Below are 22254 nucleotides of genomic sequence, written 5' to 3'. Positions count from 1 at the left end.
AGATCTTATCTGTAGTGTCTAGAAAAGGAAATACTGGTATTGGGATACAAAAAGGTTTTTTTTCATAGGACCTTTCTCAACATCAGCCAGTGTAAAGTCTTCTTAACAGCACAGACTACTGCTAAGGGTGGGTTGAGACTGTTTAAGATGAAAGTGCTAGCTTAAAAAGACTTATATTCTGACATATTTTTCCTTTTCTAGATGTTTTCAAAGCCAGTTAGCTTTGATTTAGTTGCTTGCCTACCCTCTGCACCTTTCTATTAGCTGGCTCTTTCACCTGGTCAAACATTTTGCTTTCATGCTGCTGTGGAGGGCAGAGTGTAGAAGCAAGGCTTGCAGAAGTAAGGATGGTGGTATAATACAAGATTTTTCTCTCCTATACTTTACTACCCTTGTTTTTTTGACCAAATAGCGATTTTCCTTATACGTCATTCCATTCCAGGAGATCATGCTCCCTCTGGGAATGGGTGGAAGTCTTTTCCTTAGAGGCTTACAGGACGAAAAGTTACAGTTGAACTCAAAATGTGAACATCTGAATGTGAAAGCCTGATGAAAAATTCTTTTCATAAAAATTAATAAGGAGGATATACATTTTAAGCAGTCCAAAGCTTCATGAAATATAAGCTTGGCACTGTCTAAGGCTTTACTTGACATACCATGTTTTGAGAGAACATAACCTATAACTTTCAAAATTATATTTTTTTCTTTCAGATGAGCTGGATATTAGCACGTGAATACGGTTTGCTTCACTTGGAGTTCTATTCACATTATGACAAATACATATTGATTTTTTTTTCTGGCAACCATGTAGATCTCAGTGGAAGTAAAAATTAGGAAGAAAGGCTATGCTGGGGAACAAGGAATAGGAGAAGTGGGGGTGAGGTGAAGGGTCTTAAAATTAGCAACTTTTCTTAGTCTTTCACTGTTTGTTCCGCTCTAAAAAGCCATGGCTCAAACTGATAATGTGAGCAAAGGATAATTGTGATTAACTGCAGCTCTCGCCTGGCACAGGAAGGAAATCTTAATCAGTGTTCTTCAACATCATGGGGCAGAAACCAAAAACTAATGTATGGCAATAGAATCATCACTTACAAAACTAAAGTTCACTGAACAATAGGAAAACTCATCCTTTTCATACCCCCTTTTCTAAGGGGTTTGAGAAGTATTAAGGTAAAGAGCAGATGAGAAGGGGAGGATGTACACATTCTTTTCTTGAGCCTGTGTAAAGCTACAGCACTAGAAGTGCAGCCTCCTCTCAGCCAAGAGAGATGCCAATTATTGCTCTGCAGACATACTACCATTCAAAAACTTCAGGGCCTTGTTCTGGTGGATTATTCTAGGCCAGAATCAGAAAAAAAACAATACTTTTTTGGGTGCAGATCCTACTCAGAGCTCACAGCAGCCATTTATTCTGCTCATATTTTACATGCAGAGAATTTCTAGTCTTACTATTTCTATTTCTTATTCTTACAGTGTCCCAGCCAGACAAGTGGCATCTCCTCTTCTTGCAAACTAATTAGAAACTTATAAATAAAATCTCAGATCTATTTCACAACATACCATCCTTTCTGATCAAACCCTAACTGTCACAGTTTTCAAAGACCTTCTTTCTATATTGAGACCAGCTTTTTGAAATTTTGTTTTCCCTTAACAGACAATTAAGTAGTAATTTGGATTACAGACTAGCCACTGCCAGCAGCTGGTTCTTTCAAGTTAAACTTCAAGCAAATCAGTATTTGCAATGCCTTTTAGACATGTGCCATGAGCATCACTTAAAGTCTATGTTTAACTGTAGGTGACCATTCCTGTTATGTGCTGAAAGGCTGCAGGAGAGGCAACAGAGATGCTCCAGTTCTTCCACACAGTAAATTCTTTTGTACCTTTTTAACCATCCTGCCAGGACAGCTGATGCCTCTATACCACCACAGTTGGTGTCCACTTACTTGACATGACAGCTAGTTATAAGTCATGTCTACTTGTCAAGACCTACAACGCTGGCTAACCACGATGCATGTTGGTACAACTGGGCACCTACTCCTTGCTGCTGACATGGGCAACACATCCAGCACAGTGGTATTGCTGCAGGGAAGTGACGCGAAGGAGGACAGCACAGCATGTGTGGCAGCGAAATGTGGGGCTCCAGAGGCCATTCTCTGTCAATTTGCTCTGTATGCAGTGCCATGCCTAATGGTTACCTAACAACAACACAGATTTCAGCTTGCTAGTCTGAAGATGAGACAAAGCCAGATCACAGCCTTGTCTTGCATGCAGGTACCTTTTTGCCATTTTCAAAAGCTGAAATAGGTGAGAAGGAGTTAGGAAGAGGATAACAAACAGCAGTATGCAAGATAATGTGGTTTGCAAGCAGCCAGACCTATACATCACTTTAAAAGATTTTGTCTGATAAAAGTAGGAAAGGTGAATGGACTAAAAGCCTCTTTCTCCCACTTAGCACAGTCCCTGTGCATGACCTGGAGGCTGCCCCAGGCTTCTGCTGCCCCAAGGCCAGCCTTGCCTCCCCTCCTGCAGCTTGCACAGCACTGCTGACAACACATCTGCATTAGAATTTTACAGGCCTGATTTGCATTTCTATTTTCTCTTGCCAGTCAATGTCAGCTGCCAAGCGGGGCCTGTAAACCTAATTACACCCCTTTGCTAGATTGCCTCATTCTTAAAATATGCCATGAAGTAATATATGATACAAATTACCGGGAAGGGGGGGATGAAGGTGTGTGGAAAGGAAATTAATTTATACAAAATGCAATCAATTTCCAGAATAATTTGTAAAAGAGACTGGTATAGCCTCACTATATTCAATTTTTAAAAACATTACAAATGTATTCTACTCACATATTATGGGAGATCATAGCTAATGGGGAACACACAGGATAACTGTGGATGTCATTAATGGTGAAGTAGGGCAGAGTTCCTAATTGAGCTGAGTATGCCAGTGTGTTAAGCATAATAAAAACACACCATAGGACACATCCTTCTCCTACAGAGTTTTCAGTCTAATTCCCCAATTCTGTAAAGATCTCATTTGTTTTACTCATGAGCAGTGGGCAGTCATTGTGTCACTGACAACAGAAGTGCAAAACAGAGAGCAGGTGCTTGTATTTTTGCAGCATCAAGGCCAAAGGCAGAAGAAAATATTACTGTCTTTGTTTTACTTGAAGAGAACCGAAATAAATAAACTGTATTTGCCCACCTCATCTAGGTACTCGCGTACATGCCTATGCTTTGCCATGTGAGGGTTCCAGTGAGGCAAGTACCTCGTTGAGATAAAGGATGCTGCCAGACACTGCATGAGAATTCTGTGCCGAGGTCAAGCCTTGACTCCTGAACCATAAAACCACTCTGCCTGCTACAGCAAGGAGTGCAGAGAGAAGCTCAGCTAATAGACTTACAAAAAATTGTAGGGGAGGGATCTTGTCTTTCTTCTGCTGGTTTTAGAACAACCATTTGACAGGCAGCTTGTCAAAATGTAACTTACAAGGATGACACATACACAACAGCACACTCAAATCAGCGAGAACAACACTGCAAAATCCCCCGTGCAGCTGGAAGGTACAGCTGCATGCTCCTGTTTGCTTTCTAAATGCCCCTTCTCCCCCTCCATCCTCCCACAATCCCACCACATTTGCTTCCTAGAGCAGAGCTGTCTGTTGGTGAATGATGCTGGGTGAGCAGGACAACATACCATTGAGCTGCTGGGACACAGCCAGGCGGCTTGGCTTTAGCACAAACTGGCACTGCAGCTCCTGGGGCAGCTGCTCTGTCAAGAAGGACCCCTGGAGCTGCCTGGGGCAGGCACAGTGCTTTGATCCATGGGGCATGGCGTCACGAATGTGGCTCATTTTAATTCCAAAGGGATATTCGTGTCCTGTTCAAAGAGAAATCATAATAATCTGTGTTGGATTGACTGAAGACTTGCAGAACTCCATCTGCCTTGGAGGAAAAGCAGATTTTGCATTCTGGCCTGCAGCACATTCTCTCTCAGTAATCTCAGAATTGATGCTTTTCTGCATATTTACACAGGCATAAATCATATACTGGCAGAAATGGAATTGCTGTGTTTGGTGTAGTTAAACAGATGTAAAAGTAAAATCAGAGACCTATTACAGCTGTATCACATAAAAGCCCATTAGGAAAAATGCAAGTGACTATTTCTGAATTCAGTGTTTATTCCTTCTACTGCTTTACTTATGACACTGAAAATCTAGGTACTGGTTACTCATATGGTTCTGGTGAGAAATGAGATTTTGGGAGCAGTCATCTGTCAAATTTCTGCTGAGCATGCAAAATCAAAAAATCCAGTGTGTAAGTGATCTTCCCTCCCTCTCCATGGTAAGTGCAACAGCCATCAACTCAGTCAAACGAGACACAATTATGGTTCCTGTCTGAGGCTGAAACAGGAAGGAAACGTTAATCACAGGGCTAATGCAAATGAGTTTGCTCGGCACTAACCAACATCTTTAGGGACTACATAGAGGCAATTCATTTCTGGAGCAGCTTTCAAAAATGCCACCAGGCAGATATTTTTTCTAAAGACCTGGCAGTTGAAATACATTAAATGCAATGGATGCAGTATTAAGTCATTTTAGTTAACTTACACTTCCACTTGAATACTGATAGTGGAAAGAGACATTATCTGAGATTATAGGTAGTACAAAGCTGAAGCGCAGCCAGACTCTGCTTCTGATGTTTACCCATGATAAAAGCTGGGCTTATATAATAAACCTTTACATAAATATCAACAACAGCATCAGTTTTGTATAAGATTCTTCTTTTCCAAGTATTGTAACTTGAATTTGCAGTGAGAGAGTCAGTGAGAAAGGGTTTTCCCATTTCTGGATGCTCTGGTTCTTTCTTTAAAACTATAGCTGTGATTTTATCTGAACAAACTACACATAATAGTCAGAAAGACAAAGGCTGGTGTGTTTCCATGACAAAACAGTTTGCATGGCCTATAAGGTGCACAAGTTAGATATTTTATAAATATTAATGTTGTCTGACTCCAGCAAAGCATTTGCAATGAAGGCTGCTTTAAGAAGGAATGCTAAGATTTACTGGGTTAGATGTGCAGAAGAAAAACAGGAAGGTCTCAGATGTTTCTTGTTCTAATCATCTGTGCACTCATACAGCACAACTAATGCTGGGCTTCTACAAGGAAAGGTTCTTAATATCAGGAAGGGATTTGTTCTCAGTGAATCATGGGCCAAAATCAAATCACTCCATCCAATCACTCCTGAGCTTTGGGCTGATTCCTGGGGAGAGGAAATGTTTCAAAAAGCATTTTGGAAAGTGAATAAGCAATAATTTGCTCTAATCAGAGGGGAACTGTCAGCCGGTAAAAGAAATATAGGATTGGAAAGGACCTCTTCAATCAGTTAACTTGAGTTGTGGAAGAACAGAGTATTTTTCAAAGCTCTGCTGAGTTCTGCTGAGGAGGGGAGTAAGCAATGCTATGGAAGTGCAGAAGAAATATGGTAAAGCTGGACTGGCTCCAGGACAGGAGGTGAGTGAACAGAGAGGCTGGCTCTGTAGAAAGACTGAGGCTCATGCAGCAAAATTGAGGTAGAAATAAATGAACTTTTCCAACCTGTTAGTGACACAAGCAGACAATTGCTCTTCAAAACAGAGGATCAGCATCTGACTAGCTCCCTAAATAGGCAAACTAGCGTGACAGGGAAGTAAGACAAAAAATGGGAAAAACAAAACAAAAGAGGAAACTGCATTTCAGTCTTCTATTTCTTGCTTCCTTCAGCACTAAAAACTGAGCAAATGCTGAAAAACAAAACCATGTCAAGAGCTTACCAATAAGAGGGTAAGGAGCATCTTCTCTTCCTGAAATCACCCACAGCTTGTAGTCTTTTTCAGAACCCTTTAAAAACAAAATTAAAAATAAGTTTGCCAGCCATAAAGAACAGGTTTGTGTTAGGTTTATCTCCATGTAGGATAATCAGCACCTTGCCAGTGTGGTCAATGGAATCTCCTTTACTTTTGCAGCGCCCAAATTTGCCACCAGCAAAGATTCTGAACTGTGTCTGTCATGTGTAATGTGGTTTATGTGACCAGGGTCCAGCTCTGAGCAATGAGAAGGGCTGGAGCCTGCCATTTCTGAAGGAAAAGGGTGAGATTCACCCCAGTTCTTTCACTGCTCCTGGAAGCAGAGTGATGGAGTTGATAGCCTGCTGGGACTCAGGATTGCTTTTGAGGCCAGACCAAGACGTTAGCCATGCCAGACCCCCAGCCAAGTGGCTCAGTCAGTTCCCAGCCTGCATGCCTCCCCACTCCCAGAAGGATGGAAACGAGGCAGCCCGCATAGTGGGGAACCTGGCCCTTGGTGCTGCTCCTGGCCCCAGCACATCTGTGCCCCACTTCTCGCCACTGGACTAAGCAGTGCCCCAAGGAGAGGCAGGTCTGATCCCCTTGGACAGATTACAGATAAGCAGCATGAAGTGTAGATAGCGGGCAGTTCATGTGAGCTAAGGTGACCCCTCAGCTCTGTCCTGAGAACTAGGGTAATCACATCCTTTGGGACACGCTCCACACCTGAGACCTCTGCTCCACCATCTCTCCAGCTCTTCTACATGTCCTGCAAGCAGGAGGAGCTCAGGCTAACCAGCCAGCAGCATTCCATGCCCTGCACTGCAGAGCAGGCCAGGAGCACCTTCACCTGAGACCTGAGCCCACGCTGATGATGCTAAGGCGAGGATGACACACAAGGGGCTCCTGGCACTCGATGCTGCCCTCAGATTGCCTCACAGGGCTGCCGTTGGCCCTTTTGTGCAGCTCTTTTGTGTGGAAGGGCTTGGATGGTGCTTTAAGGCTACTGAGCTCTCTTGAAATTTACAATGGAGATGATAAATTTACATCAAAGGAGACAATTTCCAGAGGACTGGAGAATGTGAACATATTTGGGAAAAGCTGTGTAAAATCGATAATTTGAAAACAAATTGTAAATATTGCCTTTAACCTAAATATACAAGTCAGTGTTGCAGTTTAATTGAAAAAGGAGGATAGTACATTATTTCAGATATGAAGCTGAGACAATAGAAATAAAAAGAATGACATTTAATATAAGCCGCTCTCAGGACAAAAGGTGATAGCAAATGGATAAATACACTGTATGAAAAGTGATCTATTACACCTAAATCCCTTTTCAGTGACATTTCTAAATCAGGATAATTAAAATCTTAAAGTTTTTTTGGCTACAAAAGGTGATAAATACCTCATGACAGTATTTATTTAGCCCTAAAATTAAATCCTACCTCCTATTAAACAGATTTGCCTACTATCCTGCATTGTCTGGACCTTCACCCAGTGTCCCAAAGCTCTTGAGACTCTATCAGCTTGCTGCACACACCTGGTGTAATGCTGATACACCCAATAAAGCCTTCGCAGTTTGCTCTCTGATTGACAGAGCTTTCTGGCCCATATTAGCACTGCTGTTAAGTTAGCTAGCAGGGGGCAGAAGGAAAATAAATAGGCTTTGGAGACATCTCTGATGCCTCAGGGCAAGCAGCCAGAAGCAAATAAATACAGCTGAGGAGCACAAGAAAGGGTATTTACTTTTCCTTTAAAATATATATATGAAAGGGTTCATTGCTGTGAAGGGGAAGCAGGGAAAGGGGAAGCGCTAGTAAGCACAGTTTCAGGAGGCAGACCGCTCATCTCTCGACTGCAAATGTTATCCTTTATGGGCTTTATGAGGCCATTTGTCACTATAAATGTGACTGTCCCAGAAAAATCAGCAAGGGCACTTACAGAGCTGGGAAACCCAAGGCCCTTCTTTCTGCCCCGCTTGATAATTTGGAACAGATGATCAATGCCATTTTGCACAAACTAGTTGTCATTTTACCAGAGAAACCACAGAGGGAAAACCCCTGTTGTGTTAAACCAGAGTGAACTCAGCCGAAGTAATAGCCCCATTAATCTCACAACATGTGAAATGTAGTTTTTATAATTGCCATTGAAAAGTCATAGAGCTCCTTTCAAGTGGTTCTCTCTGGACATGAATAAAAATCCTTGAGACAGCACATAAGGAAAAGCTTTCTTGCAGCCAGAATGATCCTCCGAGGGGGTTGGGTGCTTGACTGATACACAGGCTACAGCTTAATTTATTTAGCTTGTTTGATTTTATTGCTAATCTTATGATATGCATCTAATGAAAAAGACTTTATGCTATGAAAATGCAATGAAAAAATGTAGTCTATTACTTGGGTAAATAATTCTGCAAGCAAGATTTTAGATATTTTGGATGGCTTTCATTCTTTTTCCACTCAAAATAAAAAACGTAAAAAGAAGGGTTGATTGTGATACACACAAAGAACACAAAGCTGAAAGCTAACCAGCTCCTCCTCCCGCTCATCTCAAGCAAAATATTCTCTTCCAATACTACCATTTTCTTGTTTTGCTGAACACAAAATGAGGAAGTGTGAATGACACCCATAAAATGGATAAAAATGAAGCACATCATAACAAAGGCTTGCAGCTGTAATATGGCATAGTCTCTTTTGATTTTTTGGGGGAGACAATCTGCAATTAAAATCCTAATTTTAACTCACATCTTATCCTTTTCACCTTGTAGTCCCTCCATCAACTCCAGAGTTACCTTAAGTGGACAGACTGCTGTATCCTGAGCTCAGGCTAGAGCCCTAGCCCTGGAAAAAAGGGCATGTCTGAGCCATATGATGGCTACACAGAAATTGCTGGGCCTGGGAAATACCAAGCTAGCAAAATAGGCCCCTGTATCCATTAAAAGCCTGTATAAATTAGGAATAATGAATGCTAAGGAAGGCATATTCTGTGATTGCTCCAACTGTTGCTGGGGGGATCCACAAGAGTGGCATTTTGGTCTTATTTTACTCTTCACATAGAGGGCTGTGGCAAGGAAATACTTGTCAGATTACATGCAATGGGATCAACACATGCATGCATCAAGAGTAAGACAATCAGAAAAATCTCGTTACAGTAGACTGACAGGTCAGTTAAAAAGCTGTCATCCAGGAGCTTCTGTGACCACTGGTGTTGGTTGGAGACACAAAAGAGAATCAGAATTCTTGTCCCTGGTACTGATTCATTACTACACCTGAGGCACTACCTTGTCTGATTTAGAGCAAAAGGAGCCAGTTTAGGCAGTACTTTATCTACTAGGAATTGTCGCATCTACTTGGTGCACTACCCCACACTATCCTAAGTCCTGGAAAAGCTTTTTTCCAAAACAGTTTCAGGTCATTGCTTACATAGGGTGCATTCAGATTCTATGTAATCACTCAGTTACATTCACATCTCACATAACACTAACGGTCCATGGATATTTAGAGTGTCTGATTTGGACACTTGAGAGCAATGCTTGTACTTGTCATCTGGGAACACAGCTGATCATGCATGTTTGCACATTTTGAAACCAGCTAACAAGCAGGTCAGTAGGCTTCCTGTTCACACTGAAGCATGCAAAAGGAGCTGTGTCAAACTCTCACTTCTTTTGTCACAGCATCTCGTCTTAGGCATCAGCAAAACGGATTTAAAAGCAACTTCAAACATGACATCCCTTACAGAGACAAGCGACTTATTTGAAACTTTTAAGGCACTCGATGATCTCTGGAGGTCTATATATTAACAAGGTACTTTGCTTCATTTCAACAACACTGAATTGCTATGATAAAGGATTTAATTAATGTTCATATCCCAAAACTTTGAAAGAGTGCAAAAGAAGATTTTATTATTAAAAGTGACTACAAAAAGACTCATTAAAACTCATGCAATGACTTACGTAAACTCCCAGCTGCTGCAGGGCCATCAGAATTACATCATTTGCGGTATCAACATTGGTTATACTTAGGGTTTTTGACTGTGAACAGAAAAAAGGAGAAGAGGAAAGTGGCATTAAAAATTTGGATTTGCAAAGAGTATCTGAAGTGCATGCACAATTCATTGTTGGAAAAATTGAGAGTATACTATTAAAATTGTACTTGATAAATAAGTTATACTACATACATAAAGATCAGGTATCTGAGACAGAGGTTTGATTCCTCTTTGCCACATACTTTCTGTATTTGCTCTCTGTTTCCCCAGCAGCTCCATCAGAAGGGAGAATGCCATGATTACTGGGGACAAGACCTCCACATTAAAATATGCAAAAAGAAACAGCCACTAACTGCACTTTAGACACTACGTAAGGGAAATGTAATGGTTTGATTAATTTAAGTTTCCTTTCAAAAAGCAAAACACTTCAGTGATTTTTTTCAGTGAAATAAGAGGCTTTCATATAAATTGTTAATAATTTCTGTCCTTTTCTACTGAAGATCTCATTGGTAAGAAAATACTGTACACAGGCTGTTCATCTCTATATCCGTTGCCACATTCTATATGGATTTCTCAAACCTAGATTTGGCTTAGGACCAGAAGCACTTCCTCTCGGTAGTCTTCTAGTTAAAACACAACCTCTCCAGCATCCTCCAGAATCTGCTGATGGGCAGTATGGAAAAGCACGGATCAGCAGAAACATTCTAAATAGCTAGAGTGCCAAGCTCTGTGTTGGAGGAAGTGCCACTTTCCACAAGGCAGTCTTTCCAGAGTGAGATTTCAGCACTTGCTGCCTGGCACCAGTATAACTCCCATACAGCTGGGGAATGCTCTGTACCTAGGCACCACGGGTTGCTCTTACGTAGGGCAACATGTTTCAAACACACCAAGATTAATGACACCATCCTCAGCCCTGCTAGGATGTGGCAGCACCACTACCATCACCCTGCAGAAGCAAAAACCAGTGTGGAGAGTGTGTCTAGAGAGGTTTTTGCTTGCACCATCACACTCATGCTGGCCTCGCTTCCAAGCAGACAGGCAGCTCTCACACATCAAGCACAAGTTACTAAGCCCTCTCTAGAGGCATGCTGGTTTGGCTCCACTAACAAGACTCCACAGCTTTTGGACTGCAGATGGCTTTTGGCCAGCCTAAAGCCCTGGCAGAACAAATGCATGCCTGCTGCAACAAAACACCAACACAGATCCAATGGCCCAAAGATGGGAAGGTGGCAGAGCCGGGATGTCAGCATTTGCTGCCAGTACTAAGACAGTTTGCTATACCCTGCTACCCTATGCAGGATATTAGTTGTAAACTGGCCATAGGATGCTCAGGTGAAACAACCCCACGACATTTTGCATTTAGAAGATATCTGAGCTGTACATTTGTGTAAGTCCCTGATGGTAACAAGCTGCCATGGCAATCAAAGGAAAGTAAGACGAATACTGTATATCTTGCTTCAGGACATTTCTGAAGGCTCAGACCATAAAATATTTAACATTCACCTGAAGCAATGACATCTGGCTCTCAGGAGTAAGTCAGCACATTTACATAAGTTCTGCTCTTGGCTAGAATATTATAAAATGGTTTGTGCCTTTTTGCAGTCTTCCCTACCCTCCAAAAATGAAATAATTCTTGGGCATCTCCAGCTGCTGTAGCACAGGGGCCATGGTGCCATAAGAACTATTTGCATCACGAAGTTTCCATCTGCTCCTCCTCTGTTTTACTACTGATATCTAGACTACAGTGTGTCATTTCTAGGACTGTTGGGATCAGGAAACTATATTTGGTACATGAGCTAATTCTAGCTAAGGAGAAAAGACATTTAAAAAAAACCCAAACAAAATCTGGTACAAGAGTGCAACACCTGGGTGTATGTATGATTTATAGACATGTACATCTGAACACACCTTGCGCTTCAGTCCTGCGCTTGAACTATCAATCACAATTATTGTTGATTAACATTTGTCTTGGCAACCTGGCAATTTTAACTATCATTGCTTACCTTAATAACAATTTCCTGGGAAAGAAAAAGGCAGACTCCTATATAGAATCATAGAATCATAGAATAGTTAGGGTTGGAAAGGACCTTGAGATCATCTAGTTCCAACCCCCCTGCCATAGGCAGGGACACCTCACACTAAACCATGCCACCCAAGGCCTCATCCAACCTGGCCTTGAACACCATCAAGGATGGAGCATTCACAACCTCCCTGGGCAACCCATTCCAGTGACTCACCACCCTCTCAGTAAAGAATTTCTTCCTTAGATCCAATCTAAACTTCCCCTGTTGTTGGTGCAAATCACCCTGTGGATGACCTCTCTTTAACAATTTACTCTGTGCCTATACATTTACCAGCATCAGTTAGTAGAGGAAAAACTTTGTGATGTGGTGGATTGCTTAAGGCAATTTCAGAGTTTTCATATACACGGCTTTACTGACTTACGATCATTATAAACAATACAACACACTGCTACTTTGGAGGATTGAATGAAGGCAGCTGTGGGTTTAGATCAGTTTTCCAAGCAAAAAAAAAAAGGGTGCATTGTACTGGCATTTCTGAAGATGCTGATGCATAAGTTCCGTTAGAGATGTTTCTCGGGACTTCACACTGTACAGTCTTTAGTTTGTGTGCCAGAAACAGTATTCCTTACCAAGCACACTGTCTTTAAAACGGAACTCATGTACTAAACAGAGGAAACGAACATTTCAGGGCTACATATGCCAAGTCTTTTAAAGATCAGAATCCTTAAAAGAGGTTGCAAACCAAAGGAACTCTCCCAAAATCTAATGGATTTACAGGTGACTAGCACTCATACAGGATGTGGGTTTAGACCCCTGTTTAGCTCAAGAGCACTTACATATGCATAAGTTCCCATGTCCTTTGCAATTATCTTCAGAGGAATGCTTTTAGGATAGTCTTTTTCCTTCTCTTCTCTTATTCGACTGACAAAACAAGTAAAAAACAAGTAAATTTTTAATGTTGTAAACATAAATAACAAGACAGAGATTTAAATAGCAATCAAGCAGTAACTGGATAAGGAGCAGACTGCAGATGTACTGCAGTAGAAAGACATCTGAGGACAGGAAACCATCCAGCAGTACCTATAAGGGATGCTGACTGTTGGCTTCCAGTAATGCCGTGTTGTATTAAAGTTCATTGTAGAAATCAGAGTAAGCAGCAGAGAAACTAGATTTAAAAAATCAAGCTAAAACTACCCATCATTGTGATGCCTCAATCTGCACTACAGTCTCCTACTTGACTCAGTTACATTCCGTTGTTCAAAGGACTGAACAGCAGAAGACAGAATTAGAAATCATCCTCAGCAAGGATGGCTTAACCCCAGGAACACAAACCTCAACCAGCAGAACTATGTGACCAGAAAACAAAACAAAACCACCGCTAGTAGTTTCCTGTCCAAACACTGACTGAAATAAGACAGCTCTATTTATGCAAACCCTGCCATGATACCCTCCAGCTTGGGGTACATTTTGTAACACCAAAATCCAGCCGGCCATGAGCCGCAGATATGTTAGAGCAGAGTTTCCTGAGCTGGGATTGCTTAGATGCCATCACCATGGAAAAAGCCCTAGGCTCAACTAGACCAATGGTGGCAGAGGCTCCTACAGCTGCCTAGGGAAGGAATCATGTGTGATAGGAATCACTCAAATTTTTTGCTGAGCCATGTTCAGGCACAGGGAAGCGTTCCCCTCCTTGTGCAGTGATCGTTGCACGAATGGCATATAGTATCTTATGCAGGTGAAGACATGAGATGGCTTTTTTCTTAACGTCACTTTGAAAGAGTCTGTCGTCTATCATGATGGCATAGGCACCACAGCTTGGGAATCACTGATCTAGATGACCGGGATTATTTTCAGCGTCTTCAAAGACCATATAATTAAACTACCTTTGCAAAAAAGATAGCCATGTTTCCTTCTGTTCTGCAGACCTGCAAGAATTATAGAGAAACAGGGACAAATCAGACATCATTCTAATAACAAACTAGCCCTTTCATAAACCATGGTGAAATGAATTGCTTCTTGGTTGCAATTTCCTTAAACAGCTACAAAAACTAAAAGGTTTTTCCAGCTTTAAATATAATATCTGTTTCCAAAGTCAACTGAATCAACTGAAAAGCCTGCCACAGAGATCAAAAGCCCCAGCTACCAGTTTTTATCACAGAAATTAAAGCTTTACCAGTAAATTCAGTAGGAAACGGGTTGACTTCTTAATGTCCAAACAGAAAAGGAGAGAACTTTAAAATAAGAGTTTAGTTCAAAAGTTTAAAGGTATTTCCTCAGTCATATAGACTTCTTTCCACTTTCACTAGTGTAATTCTCTGCTTATTTGTTACTTGGTTTATCACCACATCACAAAGTACACATAAGCCACAATGAAAAAAGGTCCCATTGAACTTAGTAAGATTTAACCTTGTACGTTTTAAGGCTTATCTCATTTATCTCATTTTTATACTTTCAAGAATACAAAGCTGTCTAGTTAAATGTAGCTAGTAATAGGATAGTGTAAAGAATCTAACCTAATTTTGCTTCAACTTTCTTGATTTCAATCCTGCCCCAGATGAGGTAACTGCTATTCCCACTGCTGCTGCTGCAAATGAAGTTCTTCAGATTTTCAGAGCAGGCATTTAGGGAACTATACACCTACTGAATGATGCTGTGTGGGGAATTCAATCTAAGCAGTAAAAAAGTGATTGTGCTTTGGCTGCTTCAATTCTGGAGGTTATGCGGACTCATGTGTGGCACTTTAGATTTTCATGTGTACCTCCAGACAAAATTAATTTCACTTCTATAACATCTCTGACTCTGTTTTATTGAAGCTATTGCTATCATGTTCAACTGCTTTCTGATAGTTACAAAGGATTACATGCTGTTTCTAGATCAAAGCTCATGTTTATTAGCAAGAGTTCAATTGAAAATCAATAGAAAATTTCAGCTTTGTTTCAGGACTATTAGGTAAAAAATACATAAACAGCAAAACCAGCTCAACAGAGAGCAGTTTATCCGCAGCATTCTCTTTGGGTATAGACAATGTGACATACAAATTAAGCTGCATGCATCAGCTTTTGCTCTCTGTTGATAAAGAGGAAAATGCATTTTCCAAGACCCAGCCAAATTACTGTGCTAAGCAGCCGGGATTTCAGGGGGATGGTGCCCTCCCTTATCCAAAGTGATGACAGAGCCCTCCTGCTGAGACTAAAATTAGCCTAATTACTGAAATTACCTCTAGAGCCTTCATGTGTCCTACAGTCAACGCTGGAAAGACAGACCAAAAATCTTTCTCTCTTCAGAGATTCTGCTTTAACAGCAATTGTGACATTTTCTCTGGCACAATTAAATTAAAAAGAGAGATAGGACAAGGTCACTATTTCACTGTATGTCTCCTACTACTTCTAATACAAGCTCTTCTGTTTAAGTGTGTCCTATGAGAGTCTCTTTGATCCTTTAGCTTGGCTGTTTACTATTTGTAGTTCATTTAATAAATTAGCCAAGGTGTTTGTAAAGTTATACCAAAAATAGAGAATTTCCACTGAGCAAGTTTGCAGCACAGACAGTGCTTTGCCAAATCATATACTTTCTCAAATTTGTAAGTAATAAGTGGTATCCCTGCCACATTTGCAGAGAGACAGAAGATGAGGCATGGAGGGTAAGTGACTTGCTCACAACAGTAGAAGGAATTGGTTTAAGAATCAGTAAGTTCCTGTTTCCCATATTAACTGGTGAAGAAATTGAATCTGTGATAGCCTTGTTACCTGTCAGCCTAAAAACATGTAAGTAACTTGGTAAACAAAACAACTCAATTCTTACCTGAAATTTGCCACACAGTTTGTGGTGGGCCAGCCCAAAACAAAGGACCTGTCTGGGTCTGTGCTGCCTTCACAGACTTCATCTGTACAAAACGCTGTCCACATCTCACAGAGACGTGCTTGGCACTTCAGTTTGAAATGAGAGTGCGACCTGCCGGCAGAAATTCACAGGTACGTTACACACATGAAAACACAAGTAAGGCAGGTTAAACAACTCAGAGTTTCTTCTTCCTTCAGGCACATGTGAAGCTTGCATTGGAGCTGATGGAAGAAGTATTTCTGCTTTAGTTTAAGAAAACAATGCTTTATTTGGGCTGCATATAAAAAATGTATTGATTTCTCATCTAAACTGTATCAACAGATATCTCCTATGCGGGATAAACAGGTTGCTTATGGCACCTCTGGACAGTCCTCCTTCTTGGGGGAAAACTTCTGACCATGTCTAGAGCTCCCCTCCAAACTTTGCTAGGAGGCAAAGATTGCCACTTGTGTTCGTCTCTCAGTGACTTTAATGCCATAGTGTAGTTAACAGTATAGCTGGATTGCTTAGAACCAGAGTCAACAACTATGGCGTGTTTAAGTAATGGCAACTAGGCCAGAGCAAATAAAGCAATCCTGAAGAAAGCAGAAAACTGTCATTTGTGTCATTAACTACAGCACAGGCCACATACAGCCTCCACAAACTAGCCATGGTAGCTTTAGGCTCATATCACTTGGAGAATGAGCCAGGACTTCATGCATTCTCAAAATATCCATTCATCTACAAGGAAAATATGTAATTTCCCCTATTTTTCGAAATTCCCCTGTTCTTGTATTTTATCCTACTAAGAGTACAGTAAAGGTCAAATTTATAGAATTTCCAATTTTAATTTCAACTATTTTCTTCCACTTACTTTCTTACAATAAGTCTGCTTCCTTTGTAGGATTGGTGGGCACCAGTGCTATGTGTGAATCCAGTAAAATCTCACAAAGCCAGTCCAGCTCTGTAAAAATGTGACAGCCGCTCACTTCAAGCCTTGCAGCCTGAATTACCTGAGCTATGGTTCTCCTGGGACAGCAGGGAAAGGCTGGAGGAAACCAGTCCCCTCCCTGAAAACATACTGCCCTTCTAATCCAAGAACTGCAAGACAGAGCATGTTAGCTCATCACTGTGTTACAAATGTGGATGGGGACAGTGCCAGGCGTGGTGATTAGTGCTGTATAAATAAATATGCCAGGTAAGCAGTTTCTTAGAGCTTTGATACACATGGACTACCTTCTCTGAGATTAGTCTCATTTACAAGGTATTTGATTTAGGACAGATTGAACTGATACAGTCTGAAACACGAAAGCATTTGAACCTTGCGGTTTTACAGAGGACATACATGAACTTGGAGTACCCTGACTGGTGTGAGGTTTCCAGCTGACATTGTGCTAACAGCTGTAATGGGGTAGTACACCGCTAATAACCCAGCAGCACTTACAGTGGTGGGCAAGAAAGGACAATCAGTGTATATCACACCTGGCAAAAGGTGCATTTCAATTAGATTGCTATAAAATACCATCTCAAGTTCATGTGTTTTTTAAACTAAAAGCTAAACACCATCATCAGCTAAACTGAGTCAGTTCCCACTGACTGGAAAAGGGGAAATAATCTCCCTTTTTAGAAAGGGGAAAAAAGGAAGACCCAGGAACTACAGGCTGGTCAGTCTCACCTTGGTACCCAGTAATGAGTACCAAGGCGCAGATCATCCTGGAAGCTATACTGTGGTACACGGAAAATAGCATGGTGATTGGTGACAGCCAACATGGCTTCACTAAGGGCAAATCATGCCTGACAAATTCAGTGGCCTTCTACAATGGGGTTGCAGCACTGGTGAAAAAGGGAAGAGTGTCTGATGTCACTGATCTGGACTTGTGCAAAGCCTTTGACACAGTCCCGCATGACATCCTTATCTCTAAACTGGAGAAGGATCTTGACACACTTGAGAGGTGGGCCAGTGCGAACCTCATGAAGTTCAACAGGGCCAAGTGCAATGTCCTGCACCTGGGTCAGGGCAACCCCAAGCACAGATACTGGTTGAGCAGAGAATGGATTAAGAGCAGCTCTGAGGAGAAGGATTTGGGGATGTTGGGTGACAAGAAGCCCAACATGAGCCAGCTTCAGTGTGCGCTTGCAGTCCAGCATTCATCCATATGCCGGGTGACCAGCAGGTCAAGGGAGGTGATTCTCGCCCTCTACTCTGCTCTGGTGAGACACCACCTGCAGTTCTGTGTTCAGCTCTGGGCCATCAACACAAGAAGGTTGTGGACCTGCTTGAGCGAGTCCATAGGAGGCCACTAAGATGATCAGAGGGCTGGAACACCTCTCTCAAGCAGAGAGAGTTGGGCTTGTTCAGCCTGGAGAAGAGAACCTTGCAAGGAGACCTTGGAGTAGCCTTCCAATACCTAAAGGGGACCTACAAGAGAAATTTAAAATATAGGAGAACATTTCAACATGCTTGCCAACAAATCAGTTTGTGATACAACAAGTAAGACCTATCAAGAATACAGAAATAACTGTAACTGACCATAGAGTGAACTGTGAATATGTAAATTTAACAGAAAAAAATAGAGCTGTGAATTCTAATGTAGATGTTAATAAATGGATGCCTGGTCTTACTGCACCGAATCCATGTGTTGACCCTCTCTTTCTCCTCAATTTCTTTTTCCCATTACCCAGTACAGTGAACTCTGTACATGTTGTTTCACATTTTTAACATTCACAGTTCATAAAGGCAGACCCCTACAGTGCCAGGAGCGGGTGGCAGCAGGGTACTGGCAGAAGCATAAAGATGTTCTCCAATCATGCTTGATGTATATTCTTACCCTGTTTGCCATGTCTAGTCACAGCTCTCAGCTGTTATCAGTATTCAAGTGGCCTGGTTTCCAGACATGCTGAAACAGGAGCTTCCATTAGCATCTGAAGAGCCTGAAGTATAATTTTATCTCTGTCTGCCATGTTCTTTATGCAGTCCATGGGTTTTCAGCATTTGTAAAATGTGGGTATTCTATTTAAGTGCCAAAGCATTACCTCTAGAAATGAATATATCATCAGTAAGGAAGCAGCATGACTGAACATCTGAAAAATGCCAAGAGTAACAATATAATGAGGATTTATATTTTCTTAAGGAAGTAAGTCCCCTTGCAAATGTTACACTATAAATACCAACCAGATCCAGAGTCCACTAAAATCAACAGAAAAGTCATGAACATTAATGGTGAGGGTATTGATGCACCCCAAATTATGCCACCTTTGTAGAGTAAACTCAGTTCCTTTGTGTTCTGTAAGTGGCAATTGGATATCTTGTGGCCAATAACAGACAGAAGATTAACTTCTCACTAGAGTTGCTAATCTCCTTAAATAGGACCCTCTGACAAAAGCATTAATGGATCTACTGTGAGATCGGTACCGTAATGCCATGTATGCACTCAACCAATAATTTCTGTCCAGTCACATTGGGAAAGTAACCTAAAAATGTATGTTATATATGTATACATGCATGTACATATTACAAAGGAGAAATAAGAAGGCATTTCTCTATGCCTCCACACAAAAACTTACGTGAGAAAACTTGATTATTGAACTGACAGGTTGTTGAAATATTTACTCTGATAAATAAAAACACACATTCTCTGTAAGAAATCTAATCAATATATAGAAAACAGTATAACATTTTACATGCTTAATATAGATTTAGTGAGAAAAAACTCTTTCAATCAATTAATTATGACTTAATCCTCACACAAAGGCAGTAAAGGACATGGCCCGCAGAGAGAGAAGCACAGCATGTATTATTCTTATTTTTATAAGCTGAGCTAATGCATGATCTGAAAAGATAAGAGTCTACATTTCAAACGTGATTAGAAAGTACCAGAAAATAAATCTACAGGCACCTTGTTCAAAGTCATATATGGACTGGTTGTGGAGAGGACCTGCTCCTCCCAAATTTCCATGGGACCAATGCCAATTCGCTGCCTTTAAGCAGGAGCTCAGTGCTGTGCAGGAATTTACTCAGCAGCTCAGAGGACACAAGATACTTGCTCTCTTTAGGAAAAACTTGTACCTGTTTGCTGATCATATGAAGTCTAATTACACAAGTTCCCTTTGTACAGTGGCTGGATACCTGCAGCTGAGCTGACATCAGCACAGTGTGGAGCTGTACCTAAGATATCTTAGACGTGCATGTGTCCCAAGCTGAAACTACTTAACACAAGAGTATTACAAATTTTACAAAGAGTATCACAAGGAATAATTCTGAAGTTAAGTCGGATTCAATTACATCATTAATTCTGTTCTGGTGACCTGCTGTCTTGACTCTGCATCTGCTATTAAAAAGTCAGTAGCAAACCAGCAGCAACTCAGGCTTTCCCTCTAGGAATCAGCAATGGTACGAGAAGGCTGCATAACACCAGGAAGGCTGAGAAGGAGTTAGATAGTTGGTTTCAAGTAGTCTGCAGAGACACAGCCCACAGCCAAACAGCCAGAAACTCCCTGCAAAGGCACACACAGAAGGGGGGGGGGGGGGGGGGGGGGGGGGCAGAAGAATGCAAGCTTGCAATGGCAAGGGCCTGCAGGAAGAAGAGACCTTCCCCAAAGCTTGGGTTGCCCCTGCAGAACTGTTTCACCATTCCACAGAATGAAGAGGAAAGATCCATCACATCACAAGAATTGCTAGAGCTGAGTAGGGCAGCCCAATCTACTTCCCACATTGCAACCAGTGCAGCTCAGGGAAGGTGATGGGTGACAGTAGGAGGTGATTCTCTTCTGAGAGGTACGGAAGCACCCATTTGCTGACCTGACACACTCTGTACAGAGGTGTACTGCTTACTAGGAGCTCGTATCAGTGATGTCACCAAGAGAGTACCAAACCTTGTATAGTGACTATTATCCACTGCTGCTGTTTCACATGGGCACCAGAAATATAGCCAGGAGCAGCCTGAGGAGTATCAAGAATTACAGAGCCCTGGGAGCATTGACAAGGAACTCTGGAGTGTGGTTTTTGCATCAATCCTCCCAGTCAAAGAGAAGGGGTTGGAAAGGGCCAGTCAAATCTGTCAAATCAAAGGTTAAGGCACTGGTGCCACAGCCAGGGCTTTAGCTACTTAGACCATGGAACTCAGCTTGAGAAACCTGGTCTAATAGGGGGGGTCAGAGAAGGGGAAGAGCACCTTTGGTCATAGGCCTGCATCCACAGGTCCTGAGTGAACAGGTAGACGAAGTAGCTAAGCACTATGTGTCATATTTGAGAAGTCATGGCAGTTAGGTGAAGTCCCCACTGACTGGGAAAGGGGAAACATAGCCCCTATTTTTTAAAAGAAAGAAAAAGGAAGGCTCAGGGAACTATAGAGCAATTAGTCTCACCTTGAGAATTCTATGATTCTATGATCATATTTTTATGTGAGATAGCTTTAAAAATGCTGATTTTTAAGTAGCATTCATTAGTGACAGCTCTGATGCTTTAATTGCAGGCAGAGCAGCTGTAGAGAGAACATTCCAATTAGTTTTTTAAAATATATGAAGTAATATCACTCAAAATACTATTTTTACCATTTCTAGCTAAGACTTATCCTTCCCCTCCCCCCCCTTTTCACATGCAGAAGCACAGTTTGTTCTCTTCCTTCTTCAAATATTGCAGATCATACACCATATTAAATCAAATGCTGGAAGAACCGCTATTACTCCCTGGGACCAGATTTTAGAGTGATTACACCAGCGGCGCTTTCCTATGCAAATAGTCTCACTGAGACTCAAACAAACCTGCAGTAATGTGCAGCTCAGCCTGCGGTTGTAACATTGCTTCTGCTCAGCACACTGACCAGAGAGGAAGCGATCTATCCCTCCTGACTTTAGTCTTCTACAGTTTAGCAGCTAAGCTATTGGACTATGCCCATTGAATAGCCAGTGGACAGAGTGAGAGATCGCCAGAAGCATGACTCCTGTCACTCATCACTGACAGTCTTTCAGGGTCAAGCGAGTTCACTGCAGGAAGGTGCAGGTTTTCCCCCAGTGACTATAAGAGGAGCCTACAAGCTTAGGTATGTTACAAATATTTAACATTTTAAAACTTGAATTAGGTGAGTTGAATCCCACCCTAAACAAAACACAAACATAAACAAATACGGTAAGAATGCCATTACTAGTAGTGCTGGTAGAACAGTAAGATTTCCTCTAAATATCCTATGTTCACCACCCACCCATAGTGGAACATGTTTTGGGTAAAGTATCCTGTGTGTTGTCACATCACATCAAGTGAGGGTGTTCAGCTGGTGGGGGTTACATTTACCATGTGTGATTCAAATGGACACAGCTCAGATTTCCACAGAAAACACAGATTTATTCTGGCTTTTCCCAGAAGCCTCTGAAATAATTGCTTAAGCGAAAAGACACATTGCAAAAGCCCAGGATTCACATCAAGATTACCCACCCTGTGAAACCACAAACACAGTGCCTAACAGAGAATGAAGCTGCATCAGAAATTTTTATTATTATTTCCCCATAACCCATAACAAGTGAAAGCACCCTCTAAAATTGCCTTAAACCACAAATGCTACATGAAGCTGGCATGCTAGACACAGCTTGTAAATCTGATTTAATTGTG

At 41.5% G+C, this 22254-nt stretch overlaps 1 protein-coding gene across 1 annotated transcript in view; it reads right to left on the bottom strand.

Moving 5' to 3' along the window:
- The window catches only part of ARHGAP20 (Rho GTPase activating protein 20), a gene marked incomplete at both ends in the record, with an annotated part of 62531 nt that overhangs the window by 10148 nt on the left and 30129 nt on the right, over positions 1–22254 (bottom strand). Inside the window, 6 exons of the mRNA XM_080612898.1 lie at positions 3701–3883; positions 5818–5884; positions 9779–9856; positions 12671–12755; positions 13718–13759; positions 15636–15785. Coding sequence (XP_080469024.1) covers positions 3701–3883; positions 5818–5884; positions 9779–9856; positions 12671–12755; positions 13718–13759; positions 15636–15785 — 605 coding nt within the window. The remainder of the gene's footprint in view (positions 1–3700; positions 3884–5817; positions 5885–9778; positions 9857–12670; positions 12756–13717; positions 13760–15635; positions 15786–22254) is intronic.

This window comes from Psittacula echo, assembly GCF_963264785.1.
Source record: "Psittacula echo genome assembly, chromosome: 3".
In the NCBI taxonomy this organism is placed as follows: Eukaryota; Metazoa; Chordata; class Aves; order Psittaciformes; family Psittacidae; genus Psittacula; species Psittacula echo.
The sequence above is the reverse complement of the archived record's forward strand: the minus strand, read 5'-3'. Positions and strand labels throughout refer to the sequence as shown.